This window comes from Fundulus heteroclitus, chromosome 1, assembly GCF_011125445.2.
Source record: "Fundulus heteroclitus isolate FHET01 chromosome 1, MU-UCD_Fhet_4.1, whole genome shotgun sequence".
In the NCBI taxonomy this organism is placed as follows: Eukaryota; Metazoa; Chordata; class Actinopteri; order Cyprinodontiformes; family Fundulidae; genus Fundulus; species Fundulus heteroclitus.
In genome coordinates, this window is record NC_046361.1 from 3,857,708 (window position 1) to 3,885,695 (window position 27,988).

Here is a 27,988-nt window from a genome sequence, read left to right on the forward strand (position 1 = left end):
CCGAGGAACATGGCGGACAGGTCAGGGAGGAAGTGCTGGAAGCTCTCATCATGTCGTAGAGCAACCGTTTAAGTCCCCGTCTAAAAGCAGAACCCGAATGGCCAAACTGTTCAGTAATAATCAGAACTAGCCAAGAGACCCGCTGTTACTCTGGGGGCGCTGCACCAATGGACGCCTCAGGTGGGAGAATCACTATTAACCGGACGCCCCATAAACTGGCTCTCATGGATAAGTGTCAAGGATTCTGTTGGCAGAAAGACGATAGGATCAAATTTATACTTTTTCACCTGCATTCAAAATGAACACTGCATCAGCCTTAAGAGCTATTCCCCATTGTGAAGAAGGAGGTGGACAAGCAGGTCAGAGTTGATGGGTAGATGTATGCAGCAGAACGCTGGGGGTCTCCTTCCAGCAGGACAAGCTCCTTTAACATAGAGCCAGAGCTGCAGACAGAATGGTTCACATCTGCATATTCATCAGTCAGAATGGCCCAGTCAGAGTCCAGACCTAACTCTAATGGAGAACCTGTAGCAAGGCTTGAGAACAGATGTTCACAGATGCCCTGAATTTAATCTGGTGGATCTTGAGCCATTTGTGTCTGTATTCACAAAACATTGATGTCTAAATGTCCAAACCTGGCAGCGTCAACCCCATAAGACGAAAGCTGGTTCTACCGTAAAAAGTGGATCAGACAGCTGCAGCTGATCCAGAACGCTGCTGCCCGCGTCCTCACTAAGACAAAGAAAGTAGAGAACATCACCCCAGTTCTAAAGTCCTTCCACTGGCTCCCTGTATCTCAGAGAATAGACTTTAAAATCCTTCTGTTAGTCTATAAATCCCTGAATGGCTTAGCATCTAAATACATCACAGACTTGTTATCAGCGTATCAACCCTCCAGACCACTAAGGTCTTCTGGCTCCAGCCTACTCCACATACCTAGAACCAGAACTAAACATGGAGAAGCAGCATTTAGTTCCTATGCTCCGCTTATCTGGAACAAACTTCCAAAAAACTGTAAAAGTGCCAAAAACCTGAGTTCTTTTAAATCAAGATTAAAAACACATTTGTTTAGGATTGCCTTTGACTGTTCTAGTTAAACTGTTCTTTTACTGAAACATCATTAGTTCAACCTTATAGTGTAATTGTTTTTAATGTTTGCTTTTAGTCTCCATTTTCCCATGTTCTATTTTGTTTCTACATTGTATTCCTACTTGATTTTGTTGTATTTTCCTATATTTTAATCATGTAAAGCACTTTGCGTCGTTCTTGTACTGAAATGTGCTATATAAATAAATTTGCCTTGCCGTGTACTGACCAAAAGGGGGCTGAATACAAATGCCTGCCGCACTTTTCAGATTCTTATTTGTAAAAAAAAAAAAAAAAAAAAAAAATTGGAAAACCACATCATTTCCCTTTAACGGCACAAGCGTGCATTACTTTGTGACGTTCAGGATTGGACTGTGACAGTGAAAAAAGCTTCAAGGGGTATTAAAACTTTAGCAAGGCATTTTTGACACAGACAGTTTTGCATTCTAACCTGAAAAAGTGACCCAAATATGTCATAAAACTCTAAAAGCAGGAAAAAAAGATGACAAACAAGCAAATATACAAACAGGTTTTTTTTATTAATGATTCAGGATACACCACTGTAAAGCATTTCTGACCTCTTATCTGAAGACTCTTTGGGCATCCAGTGCCTGATTTAACAAAAAAAAAACAAACAAAGCGCACTTTGTTCTCAGATGCTGCTGCTGAGCTCTGCAGCTCTCTGGTCTGATTGCCGTTGTACGCTGCTGCGTCTCAGGTGAAGGTGAACACCTGACCGCTGCTCCAGGCTGATATCCCTGAACAGTTAAATGGATGCAGAAGCAGGGGGTGGCGCCCCCCCGCCCGCCCCCTGCAACCAACAGGAAGTCTAATAAATACAGAAGAGTGCTCCATGCAGAGCAGCATCCCTTCTGTTTACTCACGCTGAGCGTGTCTTTGCATGTGCATTTCAAGGTGAGCCTGCATACTGTATACTGTGCATGAAGTAAATACCATCAGACCGCACAGCCTGATCTCTGTACACAAAGTCGTCTTTTAGTAAAAAATACTTTTAAGTTACATTTTCCAAATAAATATCGGTCCGTTTGTTTCTTAATATACTGTCTTCCTGAGACGCTCTCAGAGCCACCGAGAACTCTTTCTCTCTCTCAAACGCGTCTTTTGATCGGCCGGAGACCTTCAATCGTCGGCCTGTAAAAGTCCAGCCTCCATCACCTGACCTGCTCTGTTCTCCGTGCCGAGTCGGGCGCCTTAGATTCCCCCGGCCGCATCAGAGGCAGACGGGAAACCAGCAAACGTCCCCATCAGGTAGACTCCCTGTGTGCTGTGAATCTGGAAGCTAGCATTTCTCTTTCCTCTCTCCTTGATATGACACGTGCTACAGTATAATGTGTACGGACGCTTTACTTGCATGCTAACATTTAGAATAACAGTCTTACAGCCGACCTCTTTCTGTAACTCCTTGAAAATAAGCACGTGCTTGTGGAAGCTTTATTTGTGGGTTTCACAGTACGAACGTGGTTCTCCTCCTGCTCTACTTCAATAGTCTCTGTGCTGTGCAACTTTTTTTGGCAGTCTGCAGCCAAACTCGGGTATAAAACACACACACATACACACACACACACACACACACACACACAGACACACTTACAGTACCTTTAGCAACACCTGCAGCCATCCCCCGCCTCCATTCTCACCAGCATTTACCACAACCTGTTATTGCTCGTGAATACCGATAAGATCAACTAACGCATTGTCCAGTTGCGGTCCTGACTTGCAGCGCCGACGATCAGAAACAGAAAACGTTCTGATGTTCAGCGTCCAGTAAAAAACAAACAAACAGGGAGCCTTCACAGGAAACAGAAGACAAAGTAGCAGAGGATGCGGGTTGTGGGAGTAAGGCAGCGGAGCAGGAGCGCGGCTCTATACGTTAGAGACGCCGCTGTGCGCCTCCCTGGCCTGCCGGATGCCGTACAGCCACTTGATGACCCGTGCGTTCCTCTCAATCACCGAGATCCCGTAGGGGACTCTTTCGTTCATCTTCAGGGGCCCGTCCTCGTCCTCCTCCTCCTCCTCCTCCTCGCCCCCCCTCACCCGCTCGCCGTCGTCCCCGCACTCCGAGCTGGGCGTGCTGACGCTGCGCAGCTTGGAGACGGACACGATGTCGGAGTTGGCCCGGGTGAAGCGCTCCACGCCGCCCAGCCCCTCCACCTCCTCCGGGTCCAGCCCGCAGTAGTTGAAGAAGCGCTCCAGGTCGGCGGTGGCGCGCGAGTAGCGGTCGCTCAGGTCCGACTTGGAGCGGTGCAGGGACGGGTGCTTGCGGGAGGAGCCCTTGGAGCTGGCGTTGGAGATGCGCGTGAACGCGGGGGAGGCGGGGGGGATCACGCCGGCTCGCGCCAGCATGGGGCTGGGGGGCAGATAGGCGGGTGGGGTGGGCAGGGTTTGGGACGAGGTGTTGACTTTGGCGGGAGGCTGAGGCTGGTTGTGTGACTTGAGCGGGGGCGGTGGGGGCGGGACCTGGGGGTGCGCCACCTGACCCTGGGGGATCTGTCTGGGCCTGAGGCGGTGCTGCAGGGCCGCTCTCGGCGGCTTCTTCATCTCGGCGTGAGGCCGGACATCCACCCTGCGCACAGTCACTGAGTTAGAGACGCCGTAGGGGACCGGAGGCCCCTGGGACAGCCGCGCGGGCACGGGGGGCGGACGGCGGGAGAGTTCTGCCGCGGGGCTGCAGAGGTTGTTGCTGAGCAGAGAGGAGGTGCAGGAGGAGGTGGAGGAAGAGTTGTTGGTACCGTGGTTGAGGGGCTTGAGGTTGTTCAGCAGCCTGTTGCTCTTGTCCTGCTCCGCTGATAGGCTGCTGCAGATACTCTTCACCCCTGATGATGGAGAGGAAGAGGAGGGGGAGGAGGAAGACGACTGCGCTCCATCACAGACGTCATTGATTAGATTATTCAGGATGTCCAAATTAAAAGGTCTCCTCTCCCCCGGCGCCTCCCTGCCTCCTCTGTTCTCCACGTCAGCCGGGTACCGGGGAACCTTTCGGGCCGTCGGGGTAACGATGTGGCCCTGGGGCATCATCGCCGGGGGAACGAGGGGCTTGCGGATGACAGGGGCTTGGATGGGCGCCTGGCGGGTGAGGGCCACCTGCTGGCTCTTGACGTACTTGGCCTTGTCGGCCTCCAGGCGCTCCACGGCGCTCAGCTTGCGGGTCCCCGCCTCAGGAGGGGGGCGGAAGTAGGTGGGCCCCTTGTTGAGTATTCTGAAGGGCCTGACTGAGGTGAAGGCGACTCCGGCCAGACGGCCATCTGAGGGCCTCAGCGTCTCCACCGGCATCCTGCGTGGAGGGGAAACTGAGAGCAGAAAACAGGGTGGGGGGGTCATTAAAGGGGTTTTGTGCAAGGTGTAAATAAAAAAGTGAAAGCGCTGCAAAATGATTCAACTTCTAATGTGGGTCAGAACGTTGATGAGAGCGCCTTCAGGCTGAACTGGCAGCAACTTTCAGAGCTTCAACATGTTCTCCCTGAGCTTAAGAAAGCAGACCCCCCCCCCTCCTCCTCCCACAGCCACATTAACTTCTTACCCGTTGGTGATCTGCTGTTCTCACTTCTCTTCCTCCTTTCTGCTGTCGCTCCTCTCCCTCCTTGCTTCTCCTTTCTCAGTGAAAAACTACTCGTGGGACGGGGTCGGTTGAGGTCCAAGTCCACATCAGGACCGTCCGGAGCACCTCTGTCACCTCGGCGGTGACCCAATGGGAGTGAGGCCGACGATCCGGATCACCGGTCAGCCTGAGAACGTCCAAAGGTCTGTGGATCAGCTGCCAGTGATAGCAGCAACAACCACGGCCGTCTCTGATCCTCTTTACGACGGGCCGGTCGTCTCTTGAAGCTTATCCGTCCAGCTGCGATCAGATGCAGAACGCCAGCCAACCACTCAGCCGAGTCCTCTGGTCCTGGAGAGTTGAAAAGAGACAGAAGTCCGGGTCAGACGCTGGTGGAGTCCTCTGCTTTCTGTCTGTTGCTTAGTAAAAAAAAAGAAGAAAAAAAAAAACCCAACATCCACACACAGACAGATCCACTGTCTCTCTCTGCTGGCACTAACACACACGGCTCTCCAGCTGGCGGGCGGAGGCTCTCTTCAACACTGGAGTGGAGCAGACGGGGGACCGGCTTTAATACCACGGCTGGCTCCTCCCAGCTGGCCAATCACGCGCCAGGCCGGGAGCCGCGGCAGCGTGACAGGGGGCGGGAGCTGTGAGCGCATTGGTCCGGCTCCAAAGGCGCTCCGACCAATCACGCCCCTCCCCCCCGTCAGAGCGCAACAAAACACTGAAGCGGGGCTTTCATTCAAATGAAAATTCATTGAAAGGGAGAACGGAGAGGGGGGGGGGAACAACGGACGAGACAGATGCAATTCTTTACACCGACTTGCATCAAGCCTAGTGAGACTCTGTGACAACACTGCGTGGAAAACACGCCTCTTTGTTCGCCCCTGTGCCGGCACAAGCAGAAGCAGGGTGAAGGCTGAGCAGCAGATCCTTTAAATAATTAGGATTATGCCATCACACAAAATATGAACTGCTATCCACACAGTTCCTGACCGCTAACAGGATCCAAGTAGTTCAAAAGAGACAAAGATGAACAAAGGATTTCCACTTTTCTCCACAAGGGAACCACCAACTAAGTTTGGATTGTTATTCTCAGCCGAGGTGAACAGTCTGCATTTATTCCTCCTTCCCCTCCCCCACAACACCCCCTTCCCTCTTATCATTTACAACATTACCTCTACAGTTACATCACACTCAGTTATGGGGCTTTTTCTTTTTTTTTTTTTTTGCCTCCTCCCCCACCCCGCTACCCTCCACCTGCAGCCCATCCGTCCACACGCGTTAAATTAGGCTCTGCCAGCCGTCTTCCTCGGCATATGAACTCCTTGCTTTGCTCTGGTCGCTGAACAAAAACGCGTCAGAGAGAGGACAAGAGCAACACATCTGTGGACGCATCAACGTCGCCTCCGGATGCAGAGAAGTTTGCTTTAATCTCAGCCTCAAGAGGCAGAAAAGCATGTACATGTAGCAAATCGCAGCTGCCGTTCTAATGCGTGCAATATCTCATCATAAAAGACTGCTGGGAAGTGATGTTTAGTAGGATATTGTATCTTAACTGACCTTCATGCAAATTCTGCATGATTGCCCTGTCCTCTGGGCTTTCACTGAATGTATGTTTTTAATGCTTGGGATGTTAAGCTCCAAAAAAAACAACTGACAAACAACTTTATCAGTACAATATTCTGCAATAGTATCACAATTACATGCTTTCTTCATACTGTGCGGCCCTAATGTACCCAGGGTATTGTCATGGAACCACTGCTATAGCAGCAATTACCCATGTTACCATTTTTAAGGTCTAACAAGGTTGGAATCCGAAGACTGAACCACCCCCCGACACTTTAACATATAGTTTCTACATTTAAGCCTCTTTTATAGAGATCCCCAGTGATTCTAACCACCTGCACCCTATGCTGCATACTGCCGATCAGCTGGATGAAATAAAGCGGCTGCAACTTACGAGAAGGACAAAACGCACAAATACTATCACGCCAGAAATGCAATTATTGAATTATTGTCTCCACATTTTCCAGCTGAATTTCTCATTACGGCAACGTGACTAAAAGGGCTTAATGTTGTAATATGTAGCACTATAATTTCACGTCCCGTGACACTAAATAAACAGTGAAAATGATGCGACGATATCTAATCCCGTCACCCTTCACGGCGAATGTCCCAACAATTGAAATACGTCCACACGTTGGCCTGTACCTTTAAGATGGCTAAGCATTGTTGGTTCTTCCACTCAAAAGTTAAACTGGGCACTATATGTGGTAGATTATTATTATTATTTAAGCAGGGTTTTAAAATACCTAATGGGCCTAAACCAGCCATAAACAGGGTTAGCGATTAAGCCTGACTATTGCAGACGTAGGTTCCTCATTATTCTGGTGGGATTTGAAAAATACAGCTCAGAGAAACTCTCCAGAGTAAGTCCATATTTTACATGGTTTTAATGATTATCACAAGTGTGAGCTCTAAATTCCTCACGGCCCCAAAGCAGGGATGAAAAGTGATTCTGGTTGGCCAAAGCTCACACATGACCCTTCTACGTACCAGTCCTCCTCTGTCATGAGTCAGATTATCAGGAACGTTGGTTCAAAGCGCCTCAAGATCTCTCCTCTAAGGTGGGAGGCGGCGACTTGAATGAAACCGGAGGACAACCTCTGTTTCACAAATCAGAATTCAATCCTAACATCCAAACACACTAATTAGAAAGTAGATTGTAGATAAGCCCAGATGTACAGGCCCTAAAATGTCAACGTTCTTTTAGCAGTTTTAAAGCCATTCTTCAGCCCAGGGACCAATAAAACTAAATTCTATACAGCTGAAGGTGAGAATACCTCAGAAATCATTATGTTGCAACCCTTGGTTTATCTTAGAGCATTTTATTGAGCGAATTTCTTTTTTAATTAGTTTAAACTCGTCTGCAGATAACCTTAATCCAATGATCCATGCGTTATTCAGACACCGTGTTTACTTACCAGGTTCTGTGCGCATGAATACAGAGCCAGAGCAGCAATTATCATCAACCTACTAAAGACATTCACCCCACACTGAGATCAGGGTTGGTCTAAGTATGTAAATGTGAAAGCTGTCTCCATGTTGAGCCATGGGCATGCAAATATCGCCAGCCGGGACAGTCGTCGCAGTTAAAAACAGCAGCTATTGTCATTTGTGTTGTCATGAAAAAGGCTCAGACAGCTAACAGTTATCTCAGCTAATGTGTGAGCAAGCAACACCCTCAGACCACTGGCCAGGGTCCAAACTTATCAATAAACCACATTTGCATCGATTCACAGGGAGTACGAGCTACTCACAAAGCTGATCAAACCACAGTGCCAGGCCAAGACATTACATCTCTTTTCCACAACGGAAACTTCGCTCGGTTCCTTTATTACGAGAAAGTGTGATCCACAGTGGGTTGAATCCGACGACTTCTACATTTGGTTTTCCAACCACCGAGCTCATGGGATCTGCTCCGTCTGTGACTGGGACGGAGTTTCGTGGCAGACGGAGTAATGCGGAGGGTTAAACCGTGTGTCAGAAAGCGAAGCAGGAATGTTGCATAACAAAAAAAAAAAACTTAAATGAAGCAATAACATGAAGACACACGAGCGAGGTTTTAGGACAGAGTTGGTGAGTCAACAGGCAGCAGCAACAGCAGAGGGAAATGGGTTTCCCAATAAAGGTCCTGCGAGGGCAACAAGCACGCATAAAAAGTCTTCATACCCTTCTGAGGACAGCCAAAGCACGCTCTTGTCAGATGAGACCTAAATATTACTTTTTGGCCTACATGCAAAACCTTAGAAGTGCTGGGAAAACTGCCTGTACTTCGCCCAGAGCACCCCCCACCCCCACCCATAGCCATAGCGGCAGGAAAGCTGGGAAGTTGATCTTTCTCTAGATATGCAAATTTGCTATACGTATCCCTGACAGGCCTGCAGCAGAAATATCAGTGAAAGACACAAAGCTACAAATCCCCTTGCTACTGTTTGTTCACTATAACATGAGTTGCTGTGTTTCTAGGTCTACGCCACTCTTGTGAAAGAAGTCTTTGCATTTGGGTTTCTCTTTGTAAAAACAATGATTTTATGTTGATATTCTATTCTGTTTCCATTTTTCTTTAAATTGAATTGTCTTAACAAAAAAGACCAAGAAAGAGGTCTTGATCCCAATGGGTCCTTTATCTAGTTAAATAAGCCCAAAGCAAACCCAAACTTTGAAGGTATAAAATCTCAAGAAAATCCAGTGAAGTTTGCCGTTTCAACAAGACCAAATGTTAAAAGGTTCAGGGGGGTAAATACTTTAGGAATAACACTACATGAAAATATTCAGAGAGTCCAAACAGTGAAGGACGTGGCCAAGAAGAGTTACTGCGTGTGTACTCTGTGACGCCAGCTTGTCGGTCATATCACAGCGGCCTTGGTCCCATCAGACACTGACCCCCCCAGCATTGAAAACAAGACAAACTCCGCCTAAAAGCGTCACCACAAACGTCCTCTAATCCCACGTGGATCCGACAGGAGGAAGTCTGGTCCGGCTTGATTAACAAGAAAGAAGAGAAACAGCGAGACAACACTTGCTCTAAGCTTTCTAGACGGTGAATTTGTTAGCAGAGATTTCTGAGGGTTTCCCCCCCTGACAGAAAGGCAAGCAGGAAGCAGCGGCACATTTTACAACGGCATGGCCGGGACAAAAATAAAAACAATCGAGCGTGCTCAGCTATGTAGGTGTGTTGGTGGACTGCAGGATGGCCCTGTTTTATAGGCGACTTGGCTCGACTAGTTTTGGCTGCTCGCCTTTTTCCAGAGAAGTTTTCACACAATACGCTGGAAACATTGTTCAACAAAGGCTGAAGAGGAAGAAAAATTAAACCGCAGCCTGACAAATATAAGAACTAATCAAACACTGGAGATTGTCTGGCTGAAGAGATGCACCAATCTGATTGTTTGAACTGATTTGCAGATTTTTTTTTGTATAAAATACGATCTGCTTTTACAGAGTTTTAGCTGATGCCTTTCTAAGAACTATGATATAGGAACGCATAAAACCAGGAGTTAAAATGCCCCCCCCTTCCTGCTGTGAGCGGCCAGTTATTCAGATTAGATGCTGAGGTGAACTTAACACAGTCTGAGAGCGGGGCTTGCCTAATATTTCAAAACAAAGACAAAACCATTCTAGAGTTTCCCTTTTAAACTGGCTTTGTGATTAGGATGGCTAGCATTACTGGAAACATTACTGAAACAGTAGACCCTTAAATTACTCTGAGATCACCCACAGGTGGCCTACACTGCAAAAGCGGATCTAAAAATAAGTAAAATGTTCTTAAAATATGTGTTTCTGTCTTAGATTTGAGCAGGTAAATAATATTATCTGTATTTTGACCCCTGAAATACTCTAATAGTCTAATCATAAGATAATTAGACATCCTGCACTTGAAATAAGATGATGGAGATGAATTGTTCCTATTTTAAGTGCAAAATTCTTATTCCATTGGCAGATCATCTTATTTACCTGCTCCAATCAAGGACAGACACTCATTTTAAGACAATTTAACTTTTTAGTTGAGTTTTTGCAGTGTATACTTCCAAGTCCAAGCTGTTCCCAGGTTGAAAGCTTAATGGCTCTTATGACGACACAGAGTGGTCTAATATGTTCAGCCTGCCTGTTACCTGCTCTCTGTCGCTCTCTTTCATCGACATAATGAAATCGCAAACATGTCACAGAAAATAAAGTTTCACTTTAAAAAGCTCCTTAAATCCCTGAACTTATTTTCTATCTATCTTTTATCTATCTCTAGCTATTTATTTAAGTCATATATTCTTGAATGCGTTAAAACTGTGACAGGACAGTGATAGTAAAAGCCAGGTGATGGGTCACTTTTCCTGCTAAGAACATGAAGGTCCTCGTCAAATTTCACAGCAATATTATATCACACCGTCCACACTCTCCCTAAGATGCAAGAAGAACAACATCTGAATAGATGCACCTGTGGTGAAGTGCATTTCTCCTCCAGTGGCTGTAGAAGAGTCGAGGATGTGTGTCGACATCAGCTGACCTTCACTGACAAAGTCAAGTGCAACAGAGAAGTTCTCTAAACAATAGCACACAATTTTAGGTACATAAGCGTCAGAAGAGCCTTTGAGACACAGAACGAGTTCTGAAAATAGGAATGCTGGTGCGGACGTTACCTCATCCGTTCTTATCATGGTTGCCACATTCAAAGTTCAAGATTAGGCCAATTTGAATGTTTTAAACCAGGCGGACTTTATCTGTGCGTTGCTGTAACCCCAGATGAAGGTCTTCTTTTAAACGTGGCACTGTTCAGCGCGGTACACAGGCCCTCAGGGACATCCTGGCTTCGCTTTTTAAACCAATAAAAAGCTGAGCCAAAGGGTTCAAAAGGTTATCCGCCCTTCCCCTTAATGGCTGATTTAGGGGAGGCTCTAAGACGTCTAATGAAGACAGACAGCCGAGCGCCGCACCTCATTGTCTTCGCCTCGACACACAGAGCTGTGAACCTACTTCCTGGCTTCCTGACTGGACGGGGAAGAAGAAAAAAAAACACGCACAACTAACATGACAGAGTTATGCAACCCCTATATTAACTGCAAAAACAACCACTGAACCATGAGTCAGTTGTTATAGCATCCAGATTCTTCTTTGTAGGAACCCGCCTCCCCCCTCTGTGTCTATCAGCCTCCCACTAAAGGCCCTCCTTCGCCTCCGTCACTGCCAGCGTCTGCGGCCCCATAGCAGCCGCATCCAGAGGAGGAACGGCTGAGAACAAATGCTTATCCATGTGCTGGGGAGCACTGCTGATGCTTGATGTCTATATTTGAAACTATATGTACGTTTCAAAAGAAAATTAAAAGAAAACAAACTACCAGGATATACCTTCTTTTTTCCCCGTGCTTCTGCTGACAACAGCTTCAGTGCCGTTTAATTTTAAACAAGATTTAGCGAAAACAAAACGAGGAAGTTGGTGGGGGAGTGGAACGTGGACATGAAGGAGCCAACGCAGCATTTGTCCTGCAAGAAGGCCGCAGAAAAAGAGCCTCGATTCTCAGCTTGATCGTCCGTGATCGGTGACCGTCTGGTAGAAACTCAGCTCCTGCAACAATAACACTCTTCCATGTGGAAGTTGGTACTGAGCGAGGAAGATTGTGAGTCAAACGTTTTCGCCATCAGAGGTGTTTAAAAGGAAGTGAGATGAACAAAGACCTAGGAGGGTATTTGAAAGAAAACCGTTTTCAACACCATGAGACATGTTTGAAGTTCCTTCACGCTGGGAGAGAGAGAGACTTTCATCTGCTAACAGGAAGGCTCGACATATTACAGCAAAGTTCCTCTGTTTTAGGGCTGCACAATGTTAGGAAAACATGTGACGGTCATAATATTGATATTACGGTCTGTTGTTGCTGTGAAACTCTACTGAATTTCGATTTCACAGGACAGATCTATGATGTTGGATTCTGTTCTACTTCTTGTCTGCGTTTCTTACTGGCTTCCATGTTAGCAGGCTGCTGCTCTTTAGCCAAGATAAAATACCAAATGCTGCGCTCTGTGTTGGGAACCTTGGGAACTCTCATGTGATTGGCTCAGGAACCAGGAAGTAAACACTGGCTACACTCTGAACCAGTCGTTCCAGACCGTACCTCTAGGTTTGAAAGGAGAAAAACGTGATTAAGACATTGTTGATGGAGAGGACTGATTGTTTACAGGGAATGGTATTCCCATCCTGGGTGATGAATGAGAATGATTTAGGTTGATTTTATAGTAAATATCTTTTTGCTCCTTTAATGTTAATGTTACAATTTCATTGCAGCCCAGACAGATTTAGTCAAAATCTATATTACTTACATTGATACAATAACGATAAATAAGCGATATATTTACAGCCTGCTGCGTTTTAAGCTTTTCAGCCTTTAGCCTCCATCTGTCATTGAATATGCTGTATTTAGAAAGACATTCTAATTTCAGTATAATTGTTTTTATAAGATGCTAAGGAAAGTTCAATATCTGAATCCTGCAATCACTTCATTTTCTCCTTTATTTTGAAAACACAGGTAAAATTCTAGTGTACAGCAACTTCTCTGTCTAAAACGGTGTGACTTTGCCTCTGGCACCTAATACTGATAAATATTTTTTCACTCGGCAGCAGAAAGGCCAGTAAGTTTTTGTTTGTTTTAGCCAGCAATCTGATGGAATATGCCCTCAATACTTCTAGACTATCTAAGATATTAGGTGATATGTCTCAAACACATGAGTTCTGCTCGAGATAAAACGTCAACATTGAGGTTTTTTCAGGTGGCTAGTGTCATGGTGCTGCACAGCCCTTCACCTCGTTTCAGTGCAGAGAATAAAATAGTTGTGGGGGAAACCTGTCAAACGTTATAATCAGGACCTGTATTTTTAGATTTGACATTTATAGAGAGGGACAAGGAGGTCCGGGCAGCGTAGTAGCTGCTCAGACATCGATGGAGGTTTTCAGCTGCTTCTCAGCCATGCTTTAGAATAAATTCCAATGAAAATCTTCATTAGCAGACAGAAAACTAAAGCAGAAATCACAAAATGTTTAAGACCAACAGATAAAGGTCAGTTAAACTAATTTAAATTGGGAAAACTGAGCTGCTGAATGCTCCCAGAGCTACACGATTTCCCTTCTTTTAGCTACATAATCATAAACCGACAGTGCATGCACAGTGGTATTTTCAAAACAGAGCAGATATAGAAAGTGTACTCACACAAAGTAAAGACGCTGTGAAACGAAGAATGCAGGAACACCTCGCAGGCAACGGCACACAGTCCCAGGCTGCACTGAGGGAAGCAGACAGCAGGGCAGCTTTATACGCACCGGTGTGCCGATACGTGTGCACAAGCCAAATGAGGATTAACCTGGAGCGGCTCGCTGCTCCTTACGCTCCACTCCACTCCTCCTTTTCCTCTGTGGGCAGAGGAAGACTCCACCCTCCTCTGCTTAGAAGCAGGAAGGGAGTTAGGAGAGCAGGAAGTGAGAGCTCTAACTAGAAACCACGCGCTCTTCCCAACACTTTACTATGACCCTGCCTTTTTTTACAGGAATGCTGATCCGTTTATTAAATCCTCCTTGTATGGTTTTGGATACGGATGGAAGCAGATTACCATTAATAAACACTCTTGCCAAACAATCGGCAGCTGTATGGCTAAAATCAGCTAAAAAAATCTGACACATCCTTCCTGTTCGCAGACAGCTTCCTGTTGCTTGACAGTTTTGGGGCGCTGGGTGAGTTAATTTGGGGCAACAGGAGAATAAAAATAAAAAAGGTCATTTCTCCCATGCCTCCATGCATATTGCACGCGATCAAACATTATGGCCAGTACAACACGTGTGGTGAGTGAACCTTTAAAAGTGGATTATTTGTGACCTGATTTCATGTTGTAATCTCGACCAATAATGGAAATGATCTGCATTTGAAGGTGACACTTGTGTCAGTGGAGTCCAGTCCCCAAGGCAGTGTCTGGGCGTCTGATCTGTAAAGCCCAAACCTAAATCCAGTTGAATTTCTGTGGCAAGACGTCAGACATGAGGTTCTGAAAGGCTCTTTAGCTCGAGTTATTTTGCAAACGATAGTCAGAGGTATCTCTGGACGGGCAAAGCTGCTAGAGAAATACCAGTGTGAATAAGACGAGGCTCCAAAGCGCTGACTCAGGAGGGGCTGAATCCAAAGGCGCGTGACACGTTTCAGATTTGTGTTGGCAAAAAAAAGTATTCGCCTTCCACTTTATAGTTAGGCACTTCTTTGTGTTTGTAGGCTGTGGCATAACATTCCAGTGAAGTATATGGAGAAGTTAGCCAGCTGATCAACTCTTCTTCTGGCTCATCAGCTGTTTTTTCTTTCCTGCACACAGCAGCTGAGCATCCCTCACTCCTTAGAGTCCATGCATGCATTGCTGCTTATTTAAAGGCGTCAGCAGTCTAGAGTCGCCGACACATGTACGGCAGTGGTCAGTCGTTCTAAAGAGCCAGAAACGGGGAGCGGATTTCCCCCTCAGCTCTTTGCTGGGCGTGAAAATAAAAGCCAGCGGTGGAGGCCAAAACACCCCAGCGGGAGTAGATAGCTGGTACAACAAACATGTCGGCTGGGTCAACAAATTCCAACACGCTCGCTACCTACAGCGCCAATCGGACCTCTGTCCCTTCCTTCCTGTCCTCCCTTCCCTTCCATCCAGACACTGACAGGATAACATTTCAGTCTCGCTGCTCCTTCAGAACTCCAGCCTAAACTTTAATCTCATTTGTCCCACCAGCTTTCGTCCGCCTCATCTCATCCGGCAGTCGCGATACCTCTGAGCTGTTAGAGAGAACGTTTCCATGCGGCAGCGTGCTGATACGTCTCCTGGCGGCGGTAACGCAGCGCCATGAGAGCGCGGCCGGAGACGCAGCGGAGGCAGGTGGATTAGGAGTATTAGTGCGAGTGAGCAGAGCCTTCTCATTTGACCCAATGCTCTGTGATTCGCAAGCCTCAGACACGCATGGGCTCACGTACCTCTACAATGATGAGTCAATATTGACACCGCAGTGGAAGTTTACAAAACACACACATTACAGCGCCTTTCACAGTTCCCTTCCTTGCTCTTTTTATAGAGACCACCAGAAGAGAGTGACGGCTGTTCAGTTCCTCTGGCTTCTTTCTCTCCCAGCAAAATCACCCACGCACCCCAGAAATGCGGGGCAGTCTAACATTACCGCTCACATGACAGCATGCCTCCACAGGCCCTCTCTGGGACAGCCTGCATGCTGGCTGGTGCCTGGGAAATCAAGCCGCATCAGGCTGGAGGAAATGCCCCGGGGAAAACAACCGTACCAGGAAGGACCAAGCGAGATCGGACGAGAGTCTCTTCTGAGGAGGAACATAAGCTGAGAGATTACGCAGATGATCCACACATGCAGCTCGGAGCACGTGGTTTGAAGAATGACTCTGACATGACGTGATGTATATGGCCATAAAAGCGGGAATTATTTCTGGAATGACAACAGAGGGCAGACAGGTTCAGATTTCTAGAAGGACTTGCTTCGTCGGGCTCAGGTAAAAATGACATACAGTCCAAAGACAGACTGGTTCTAGTATGATCTCTAAGAAAATGTCTCAGCCACCGACATTTGCTGCAATCAAACAGTTTCTATAAACGGGATACTCTCTCTAGCCAAGGAGAAAGCTGTGTATGGAAACCACCACGGTACAAACACTACTTTGTTTTTTTGGTTTTGTCTCGTTAAAACAGCATCACAAAACAATTAGGCTAGTTACCTGTCGCCATCAGGTTGTGATCTGGCTAAAACATTTAAATGATTGTTATGGAGGTCCCGTTGGAAACTCTGCTCTCGTTACTAGTTGCCATGAGAATTTCAAGTAAACTATTTTAATTTTGCAACAACAAAAAAATGCTAATTAGGCATGTTTCTATCCACTGGTTTGAGAGCTTATTAATCAGACTACCCAAAGCATCATTTTGTAAGAAGTTGACATTACGCAAGGCTGTAATAAAGGGGAAGTAGAGGTTGCAAGCTGGCGTGGACCACACATCTAAATAAAATGGAGAGGTTTTCAGGAATGTGTTGCTATTGGGCAAGTTTTTAATGTTCTGTCATGTCAGCTGGTATTGGAGACGCTGCGTGCCGTCAGGAGACAGAAAAAGAAATGCATAAATGCATTTCTATGCTTTATGGGAGCATGATGGAAGCACATGTGCAGAGACCTCACATCCCCCCTCCCAAAAAAACCCCAGCAGAAATTAGACTGCTCTGTGGCGAAGAAAAAAACACAATGTGTTTAAATTTTTTATTTTATTTTATCGAAGGGTTTTTTGAGCCTAGGATGAATCCTTCAGGCAGTCTGCACCTACATCCAGTGAAATGAGTTCTACATGATACAGCAGCAGAAACGCATAACACAGATGTGTTAAAGCCCACTTGTTTGAGCCCTCTGGTTAGTAGGTCAGTGTGCCCAGAGAGGAGGGGGCAGGGTAGATAATGGTTAACCCAAAGCCATCTCTAAATAATGACCTCGAAACAGCCAGAGGCACTGATGCCAACAAGGCAGAGCCTGCCCCACGTGCACAGCTGGAACAAGACCTTATGCGAGTAAAAAGAAAAGTAATGAGGATTCCAAGACTGGGATCCAAACTATCATCTGTCTCAGAAGGGTGGAGCAACAACACAACAAAGATGATCCTGCAAAAACACATAGGCAGATACGACTACTGCACACAGGGAAAGGCTGACGTTAAGAAAAGACGCACACTCAACCTGAGCAGTCATCTATGTTTAGGTCCTAAACGCCTGGTTTCCAGTGTCAGGCCCAGAGGAACAAAAAAGACAACTACACACGGAACAAAGGAGAATGATAAAACCCCCGAATCCCAAAATGCACAGCATTAACCTATTTTCATGACAGCTCCTAGGAAGGAGGAGTTCAACAGCTGGAGTCCCTGCAGCATCACGGAGCTGCACAGCTCTGCGTGCAGCGGCGTTCTTCTTCTTTGCCCGCAGCTCTTTACACGATGCATCAGAGAGGACACGCGCATGAACATCTCCATCTCGCTGGGCGAATAAAAGGCTGCATCTTTGACGAAGCCTTGGATAACGGCAAAGTACGGTCTGATGTTTGTGCATCCGGTGACCTTACCGAAAAAAGTAAGACTAGCTGCCAGAAACTGGCTGTCTGAGCCCCTGCAGACAGAATCTCTGCAAGAGTCTCTGAGCAGAGACACGTCTCTAATTACAGAGCAGTTTTTTCTTTCTGCTGCCTGCCCTGAAAAAGACAACATTTAAACCGCTGCTCTGCACGCCTGACCCGTGGCCAGTCCGAGCAGATGCCTGCCCCAGATGCTGGACCCAGAGCGGTCGCCACATCTTCTCTGCTCATCAGACCTGCCCAACCTGAAAGGTTCTTCTGTTAATGGGAACGGCTCACAGTCCGGGCAGAGAAAACTGCTTTAGGATAAAACTACTTAAAGGTTGCTTTTTTTAATTGTGTTTCGCTTTGCTTGTGGTGGTTGAGCTGTTGTCGAGTGAATCGGGCATCTCAGCCGCTAATCCCGAATGTGACATCATCACACCTACTGTGCATAAACCTAATTGTAAGTCCATATCTGCTCTTTTATGCCATCATGGTAGTCCATCACTCCCCTCAGTCAGTCACTGTGATGGCTAGATGGGAATCAACTCTTCAAGTACTTTAGATAAACGTTACTAGCCTCGTTAAAAAGTTTCTTGACTAATGTAATTTAAAGGAGCAATAAGTAATAATGCTGGTGAAGATTCTCAGTCATCAAGGTCATGATCATTCCAAAAAAGTTACAAAAACAAAACAACTGGACTTTTTTTTTCAAAGTTTGAAGCTTCCCATCCAGAAAGCTTTCTGAATTCAAATGTCTGGCATAGTGTGGAGTTCCAAGCTTTAGTACTGTCCAAGCATTGGGCAGTACCTAGTTTGTTAAGGAGCAACAAAACCAAAAGGTTTGAGACCACTGTCTGAAGTTTTACGTCTATCACAAACCGGTGAGACTGGGGCAGATTTTATGCAACTATACTTTAGAATAATGCAAACGATGGGCAATCTTAAATTGTATAAATTGGTGTTTACTGTTAACTGAACAGGAACGAATTTTTGATAAACATGCGTCCCACACGTTTGGGGCAATTGGCTAAGACATTGTTGATGGAGAGGACTGATTGTTTATAGGGAATGTTACTTCCATCCTGGGTGACAAATGAGAATGATTCAAGTTGATTTTGCAGCAGATTCCTTACTTATTGCTCTTTTATCTGTAAGTTCAAGTATTTTGTTAGTAAATTATTGCATTTTGGAGCGAAGCTGATTATGTTTGTTCTGCACGTGTGTGTAGCGCTTGCTGTTTAAGAATGCCAGTGGATAAGTTCACTTCATCTATTGCTCTACAGCACCACACCTCACCACACAGGTATTCAGAAAGCAGAGCTGTTCAGCTGTTATTCCCTGATAATCAGGTGGTGCCCAGACTTCTTAGTTTTGATCAAATTAACTAGTTATTATTTGCCTTTGGCCCTTATTACTAAGCATTTCTAACCAAACCCAGCCTGTTAAAATAATAAACTTTAAATAATGACGCAACCTTGGCACATTAAAGCCAGTAAATCCAAATCCACTTCCACACACTAGACAAAGACAAAGCATCAAGGGAAACCCGGGCAGACGAAAAACTGCATTGCGTAATCCATTTAAAAAACTATTTGTTCATGTAGGGACTGGATCAAAACTTTAAAGGACCATGTTTTTTTTTGGCAGGACTAAAGTCAGGTCCACCTGTCTGCAGCAGCCTCAGGCTTAATCCCACCACTCTAAATGGGCCGTCCAGAAGTGAAGAGTCGACATGAGAGTCCTGAGCTGCTGACCTGCGTTGTACAGTAGAACCTGAGACTGAGCCTGCCAGGACAAGTCCCACTGACCTCATTCCTCAGCAGGAGGCTCGCCCAGGCTGCAAGCACCCAGCCAGGGCGAGCTGAATGACTGAAGGAAGCTGCCCGTCTGGGAAATCTGGGACATGTATAGCTATACAAAGAGAAATAAACAAGAACGCAAATATGTACAAAATATAACAACACACCTGATCCTATAGCTTTTCAGTTTTCTTAAAGATCATTAGGTTTTATGCAGTTCATATTTACATTCAGTATTTATTTCACCTTTGATGTAGTTTTTTTTTTTTTTTAAACTGCAGGCTTTGTTCATTTGTATGTTTAAGGATCCCCAATAGCCTCTACATTAGTAGAGAGTATTCTTCAAACATTACAATTACATCATAAAAAACCGTAATGAATGACCAGCAGGACACATTTGAAATCTAAGGAAGCTACAGAAGACAGGAAACAAGGGTTAAAAGAGACGAGGCAACAACAGAATGTTTAAACACCAGAAAAAATGCCTCTGGAAAGGCCATTGTAACATACAACTCACAAAAGTATTCAAACCCCTAGAGCTTTCTCACATTTCAGTTTACAGCCACAAATTACACAAACACACACTTTACTGGGATTCTACAGACAAAATAGTGCAAAGGTTGTGAAGAGGAAAAAATAAATATGTGTGACTTTCAAATAAACCTAAAACATTTCAAGTGCCTTTATGGGCCTTCATTACTCTGACCGCCACAAATAAAACCGAGGGAAACCAACAGAACTCAGAAAACACCTAATTAGAGTCCTTAGAGGCCTTAGAAGTTTATTAGAGGACAAACAGCATCATGGAGACCAAGGAACACAGCAGACAGTAGGGAGGAAAGTGTGCAGAAGATTAAAGCAGCGTTAAGTCATAGATGCCCATGGTGACTCTGGAGGAGCAGCACAGATACACAGCTCAGGTGGCTTAGTAAGGATCCACTCAACAAATCTGGCCTTTATGGGAGAGCAGCAAAACAAAGTCATTGTTGAAAGAAAGCTACAAGGCCTTCTATTTAGAGGGTGCCATAAGGTAGGTAAGGGATAGGCAAACAGGTGGAAAAAGCTACTCAAATTAAACAATAATTGTACATCGAGAATAAACGGCACATGTGTAGTGGAAAATCACCCTAAACACTGTATCTCCATAGAGCAAAGTGGTGGTGGCAGCATCATGAAGTGGGAAAGCTTTTCTCCAGCAGGAAAGGGGAAGGTAGTTAGAGTTGATGGGAAGACAGATGGAGGTTATATACCTCAAAAAGTGGTTCTCGGCCCGGTTGTTTGGTCTGCACCACGGTTTGCTCAAGTGTATTCAAACGTGCACAAAAAGTGCAAATCAAGGGGAGGAAACAAACTCTGGTCCATGTAACGCTACCCAATGTATAGTACATTTTTGAAAACTAGCAACCCATCACCAATTCTAATGTCCCATGAAAGATGTGAACCTACATTTTTTCTGTACCGTTTTCCCATAATGACACATTTTCTGTTATGCAAACAAACTAAATGAGCAGATAGAGATTATAGGATCATGCAGCGATACTCATACGAGGTATTCCTGCTCCATAACATGACTCTCGGTGGTGTGATGATATATTACTCGAGATTATATGTTCAAACATTTCTGTCTGTGTGGTAACTGGGCCCAGACTGCAATATGCAGAGGGAAACATAAACCTAAATTAGAAAGGATTCCCTCTCCTTCTTTTTTTCCAGATGAGCTAAATTCAAAAACAGGGCATCACCACAAGGGAGGACCAAAATACTACAGAGTAAATATGAAAAAAAGCAACAATCTGAGACAGAAAACCTCACAAACCAAACCTCAGACATGGAGGCTGAAGAGCTCCAGAGTCTGCAACTGAACAGCCCGACATACATCTGACATTCTGTCTTAGTTGTGAAAAACATTGTTTAAAGCAGCCAAAGGAAAAAAAGAGGCTAATTCTAAGGAAATGAGGGGTGGCTTCAGACTGTTACCCAGCACGGTGCTTTGCAAAAGTATTCACATCCCTTTTCACTTTTTGTCCCATCACAAACCGAGACTACTAGTTTTTGATTGGAAGCTTTTCGTAGCCACATTATAAGCAAGATCATGTAAACTCTAAAATCCAAATATTCATCCAAATGTCCTGTTTTTAATGGTTCACTTAGATATGTCCCTCCACCATTAAAGGATTTGATCCACATAAAAGACATTAAGCTGATCAAAAACAGCATCAACCGGAGCAGACTGCACAGGACCAAATGTAGTGGGATGGTTGTGCTAGAGACACAAATTACCAGTACATGGGTTAAAACAGGTTAAAAACAAACCGCTTACGAACCCATCCGTACATATCCATGCCGTTCTGTCCCCCTGGGGGACCTTGTATTTCAGCCAGTCTGCTGTCTGTGGCTTTTTTGTGTTACCTTTTCATGTTTTATGCCTCCCTTTAAGAAAATTTGTGTGAGGTGAGTGTAAATGTGTAAGTTTGTAAAAGCAGCTTCAGGACTACAGGTAAAATTTAACTATTTTGTTTGAGGTATACTTTCGAAGTACAGTATTCATTCATTTGCACTGTCCAAATTAAATGAACTTAAACCTAATGAATGTTACTTCTATGTGACTTCAATGTGACAAAACAACACAAAGTAGTGTGTTTTTGTGGAGAGGAAAGAAAGCGTTGCATGGATTCTACGTATTTTTGACAGATATAAATGTAAAAGTGTGGTGTGATTTTTATCTTGCTAAATCCATGCTTTGTAGAACTATCTTTTTAAGCAGGTCTTTGGAGGTATGTCTCTACCACCTTAGCAAAGCTACACACTGAAATCTATGTCCATTCTCTACAACAGGCACTACCGCTCAAAAGTTTGGGCTCATGTTTTTCCAAGAAAACTCGCATTTTTATTATTCAGTTGAGGAAATAATGGAAAATATGGCCACGACATTAACAAGGTTAGAAATAATTATTTGTGCCTGAAATAATAATTTTGTCTTTCAAATTCTGCTTTTCTCGAATAATCCTCCATTTGTAGAAGTTACAGCCTAGCAGACCATTGGCATGTAGCAGTCAGTTTGTTGCCATAATCTGAGGAAATGTCCCTCCATGTTTCCTGAAGCCCCTCCCACACGGTGGATTGCCTTGGTGGGCTCTTCTTATGCAGCATACGGTCAGGCTGCTCCCAAGACAGTTCAGTAGGGTTGAGATCAGGCGACTGTGCCGTATGATGCCACTCCATCAAAGACAGAATTCCACATTAACAATGTCAACGCTGTATTTCTGACTAACTTAAAGGGATCCACACTATATTTGAGAAATATTTATTTTAGAGGTAAAAACAATACAGTAAAATACTGTAAGATCTTTAGCTTTTAGAAACTTTAATAAAATATTGTCACACAGACGTTGCCATATTGTTTACGTTGCAATGCATTCTGGGCAAATGATGTATACCAGGTCCTTTAGAGCAAGCCCCATTCGGCCATAACAGTGATGAGTTAAACCGTTTCAGTTTGAACCGGAGCGTGTTGAAATTGATGACAAAGTAATAATAATAAACCGATTAATGACACGTACCACTCGCAGGACTGTGTGATCCCAGCGAGTAGTTCTCTGTGTCCGGTGTCGGGTCCAGTAACACTTGTTTAGGATCTGATCAGTCCGTTAACGCCTGTTTAGGGTCTGGTCTTTGGTCCGGTGCCGGGTTCGTGATTTCACATTCGGTACCGGTGGCAGTACCTTCATGATTTCAGAGGGCTTCCAGTGTTGCCTGATGTTTCTCCCAGCATCCTTTGCTCGCAAGGCGGCAGCTTTAGGCACTTTATGGATAAAAATACTCGTTATGGCAGCTGGTTTTAGCTTGTTAGGGTAACGTCCACCTGTGAGCTCCTTCATCAGTTTTGTTCGTACAGATGCATCAAAGTCCTCTGGAGAGAAGTGTTGAGAGCACAAATGTGGGTTCTTCTGTTGTCTTCTTCCAACGGCTTCTCCCCATTGTGGTTTTCTTCTTTTTTTTCATGTGGGAAGCGATGAACACCCACCTCACTTTTTCTGTTTATTGTTTTTGAGATTACAGCCAACAGCGACACTGTGTCGCGTGGTCGAAATTTTACAGCAGTCAAAACGCAATACAAGAAACCACAGACATACATAAGTATACATGTCTATGCAATATAAACAACTCAGATTCCAGTCCAGTAGGACCTAACTGCGTCATTAACCCAGCATGCATTGTCCATGTGAAAAAATGGTTACCTCCTTGGGTGAGAATATAACAAAGGATTTACAATTTTTTAAGTAAATAGGAGGTTTTACCTGTCACAAACAGCAATTGTTAAGTTAATAGGAAAATGACAACATATTTAGGCAAACACGTTCAACTAATCGTGGATCCCTTTTATGTTATTTTGATTGATAAAAAATTTTGTTTTTTTATAAAAAATTTCATGACATTTCTAAGTGACCCCAAACTTTTGAGCGGTAGTGTAGGTCGACTTTAGTGACAATGGCTACAGTTAAAGGTTGCTGTGCCTACTGGAGGCTGGGCTCCTGCACCAGAAACTAGAAATTGGGACTTCTAACACCTCTCTTTTCAATGCAAATATTGTCAATCTTTCAGAAAGGTTAGATTAGTGGTGTGCCTGACTAACAGCTGTCCTGTTGACTGATTCTCCCATCTAAGCTGCATTGCCTCTACAGCTACCTTAGCTTTCCAGTTTAAGAGAGCTATTTCTTGGTCAGTTTGCAGCTTTGACAAACTTTATTTTGGGATAATGGATTGAACATGTACTGGCCAAACCCTGCTTTAAACCTCGTCCCAACTTAATATCTCACCCGCCCGCCGGACTCCTTGATTCTAGATGTGACTCCACCGCCCGCACAGCCAACATTCCCAGGTTTATGTCGTTTGTTTTTTGCATAAGATGCAGCAGGATTTAAAGCGGCTGTTTGATTCTGACTTAAACCGAGCCTTAAACTGGTTCTTTTGATGCTAAGTTTTGCTAAATTTGCATTTTCCCATGACAACGGCAGGGCTAGTTCTTCTGTTTCCATACTTGGATCAAGTGATACAAACTAACCAATAACATGAAAGCTGATCAGCTGGCTGAGTGTTTCTAGGTGTAAATACATTTTTAAAGAAAAAGCACAATTGAATGTCACAGTTTCTTTTTTATTGTGCATGATAATTGTGTGAATTTAAGACTCTTTAAGGCCTTAAATTTGATTCTGAAATTTAAGACTTCCGAAGACCCTGCAGAAACCCTGATTTAGGGGGTATTACTTTAGGAGGGACTGAATATATAATGCACAGCACACATTTGAGTTTGTTATTTGTAAAAGACTGTGAGAACTGTGCATTAAATGAATATGAACACTTTTGCAACCGTCATAACTGTCTGACCTAAGCACCAAAAGTTAGAAGTCAACAAAGTAAATGTTTCTGAGGAGGTGGGGGTAAGCTGGGTAGCAACAGGAAAGAAGTCAAGTGTTAATTCTAAGAACAAATCGTTGCACATACACTTCCCAAAGTACCGTGCTGTGAAGGAACACTTAACCAGTCTAAAAATAAAGCAACAGGTCTGTTTCCAACATAGGTAGTATTTAAACAAAGAGCTACACTGCTGGTAAAGTATAATCATTCAACATGACAACATGTTCCAAGAGCATGCAGTCAGCAAGTTCCCGTTTCCTGCTTCAGTCGCAGTGAAAGCAAAACCCCAGAGCAGGACACTGGCGGGCTGCGGTGGGCCTCTGCATTCAGCTGAAAACCTCATAAGCTTCTTTCCAGACACCAACAACCCATATTCCTCCAACTATTTCAGTTATATCCTCGTAGAGATGGAGAAAAACAAAATCGGTTCATGTTCTTCAGAAAACAAAAGTGAATAATAGTCTTTTGGTTTCCATCACCAGCGAATGAACTCTGTTATAAACTACTAATAATGGCTGAGGAATAAAAGAGCTTAATGTTACAGTTTTTTGTTTTTTTTCTGCCTGTATGAAGAACACTTCCATGCTGGTGAGAAGCCCATAAAACAAATCCCACGCTGACATGTAAACTGACTTTTGGAGGCTGCAGGATGTGCATTCCAGGCCTGGGAATGATTAAGAATGGAAATTACAAGGCAGTGTGTTTGTTGCTGCGGCCCGGGGGGATAACGCCTGAGAGACGTTCACACTCTCTCTGGTGAATCAGAGCCAAAAGAGGTGACACTTTCAGCAGACTTCCTGACAGCGCAGGATAAAGAAGAAGCACAAAGGCAGTAGAACAGCGAAACATTTCCAGCAGGATTGACCCTGCTTCGTCACTCCTGCTTTGTGGAAATCTGCAGACGGTCATCGTGTTTAAGCTGACTCTCAGTCTACTGGGGAAGGACAGCTTGAGCCAATACAGGAAGGGTCATCCAACTAATAGAAGCACATTTCAGACTCAAACTTCCTCTTGTGGCAGAGAAGAGGGAACCGTTTTCCTCCCCCAGGTGAAAACTTGGGTGTAAATACATCAACAGCTCAACAAGCTGTAGCACATGGTGACCTTTACACCAGACTCATATCCTCCGATGCATAAGTGGACTTCCTCTTCTAATGCAACCAGCATCATGCAAACACGGATCACTATTTATACAAACCAACCACTGCAAAGACAGTTTCTGCCCCCAAAGTATCAATCTGACAAACACTTATCACTCAGAGAACTTAGATCAATCCCAGACTTATTTGCACCAATCTAAACATGGTGCAAATATATATATATATATATATATATATATATATATATATATATATATATATATATATATATATATATATATATATATATATACATATATGTTCAAATGTTTCAAAGGTATAGACTATACCTTTGGTATAGAGTGTGTATGATCTGTGAGGATTCAGTGCAGGTACCGTAAAACACAAAAGCAAGAACAATCTACAAATTGATGCGTTAACGTCATTTGCTTTGCCTTGAGTCTGCGCAGACTTCGCGTGGACAAATATGCACAGGGCCCGATTTTTATGTATGCAGTTTTACACTGTAAACAGCTCAGCAGGAATAAGTCTCATCAAACTGCTTTATATGTGACACTGAGCTTGATTATACTGAGCTGCTTCAAGCAGGCGGTCGCAATTATTTTACATTACATGACTATAGTTATTCAACCTATTGATACTAGTATTATATTAACATTCAACAGCAAATTAATAAAGTTATGGCGGCTTGTGCTTTGATGATTTGTCTCAAGAGCTGTAAGTCATTGAGGTTAAAAGGCCTCCTTACCATCAGCCTGATCTTTAGCCGCCTCCACAGATCCTCGATCAGATTCAAGTCAGGACTCTGGCTCCAAAAACTTTGCTATTACTTCACGTCAGAAGAAACAATAGAAAGAAACAGAAATACAAAAAAACTGGATCAACAACAGATACCAATAATTTCAGAGAAAGTATTTTATTTAAAACAAACTTGGAGACCAAATTAAATCAAGTAATAAATCATTATTTTTTACAAGATTTAATTTCTAGTTTGTCTGTCTTATTGATTTTAAAAGCCGACTTTTATCATTGCTATTGACATTTTCTCTTTCTCAATCAGGTACTGAAAATGTTTTATTACCCAGAGCTAGTTATGTATTGGAACGCTGGAGATAGGCACCATCAACCCCTGCGACCCCTTGAGGGATTAAGCAGGTCAGAAAATGGATGGATGGATAGTTATGTATTGTTGTTCCTGATGAAGAACAATATATATATATATATATATATATATATATATATATATATATATATATATATATGCCAAATGCAAACTACTAATAAAGAAATGTAAACCGTTTAACAATGTGTTTAGATTTTGGATATTGTTTCAGTAGAACTGACAAAATATTGTATATAGTGTAGTTCCTTCAGAACAGCACATCTTCATATTCAGACATGCTCAAAAGTATTCAGGAGTGTTTTTGAAATTTTACATACTTTGTCAATTTCTCATCAGAATAATGCATGTGAATATAATACATTTTCTGCTTTTTTCATGTGACAGTACACTTTATTTTTTTACTTGTTGCAAAGCACTGGCATAAAAAGAAAAATATTGGTATAATATAAAATTAACAAAGACTTTTTAAAGAATAAAATAAATTATTCAAAATTATATTGCCTCATTTTGCTTCTGCTGTGACTGTGGCGAGGTAGAAATTGCAGATGGAGGACAGGATTTCTTTGTAAGCATGTGATCTTCTGAACATGTGTTCTCCGTGACAATAAAGCTCACTATAACAACAACTACAGAGAGCCTCTCTATGTTGCTTCGTCTATAAATACGGAACATTTTGGTACTGAAGGGTTCAAAATATGCGTCAATAATCTGATGATGAACTACTTTTCAGGTGGAAACCATTGGCTACATTTGGAAAAGCAGAATTCAGAATAACAGATAAAAATAGCGTTGTTTTTTTGTTTTCAATTGCAATAAATGCAACGTCACGTGTTCTCTAACAACACGGCGAGTAATTGTGACGGACAGAATTTTAATAAAATGACAAAAGACTCTGGAGCCATGCTTGTGTGTGGTTTCACAAACACAGCAAACATTTCACATATCGTGTTATCACATTAGAACAATAAACAATGAAGGTTAAAACTTTTAAAAAGCCATTTACAACGCACCGAACCAGCTAACGTAAGCGCCGGCGTCTGTTATTTTCTTTACACATCTCCAACATTTCCTCCGTTCGTAATAAAATGTAAAGTTGTCAAAAATAAATCGCGTACCGTTCGTGACTGTAGCATCTCTGAGTCAAGCAAAGTTGGTGGAATATTTTTGTGAAAGTTTACTAATATAATAGCAACAAGTTGGACAGACGTTTTCCACTTTCTATGAAACTTTCAATGCTA

General features: G+C 43.8%; 1 protein-coding gene across 5 annotated transcripts; it reads right to left on the bottom strand.

Annotated features, from left to right (window-relative positions):
• Positions 1-2,858: 2,858 nt before the first annotated feature.
• Positions 2,859-27,988, bottom strand: wu:fa11c10 (protein FAM110A). Of its 5 annotated transcripts, XM_036148542.1 has the most exons (4): positions 27,866-27,988; positions 26,376-26,456; positions 4,625-4,993; positions 2,859-4,394 (listed from the first exon to the last, which is right to left on the bottom strand). In XM_036148542.1, exon 4 carries the CDS (start codon positions 4,375-4,377, stop codon positions 2,971-2,973), a length of 1,407 nt encoding a protein of 468 aa, XP_036004435.1. In that variant the 5' UTR covers positions 4,378-4,394; positions 4,625-4,993; positions 26,376-26,456; positions 27,866-27,988; the 3' UTR covers positions 2,859-2,970. The 5 variants fall into 5 exon arrangements, with proteins under 5 accessions (XP_036004435.1, XP_012734846.2, XP_036004527.1 ...); XM_012879392.3 differs by lacking the exons at positions 26,376-26,456; positions 27,866-27,988 and adding an exon at positions 13,399-13,546; XM_036148634.1 differs by lacking the exons at positions 26,376-26,456; positions 27,866-27,988 and adding an exon at positions 5,108-5,178.

Bases quoted from the DNA above. Each gene is read 5' to 3' on its own strand.
- wu:fa11c10 (XM_036148542.1), bottom strand. From the start codon at position 4,377: ATGCCGGTGGAGACGCTGAGGCCCTCAGATGGCCGTCTGGCCGGAGTC.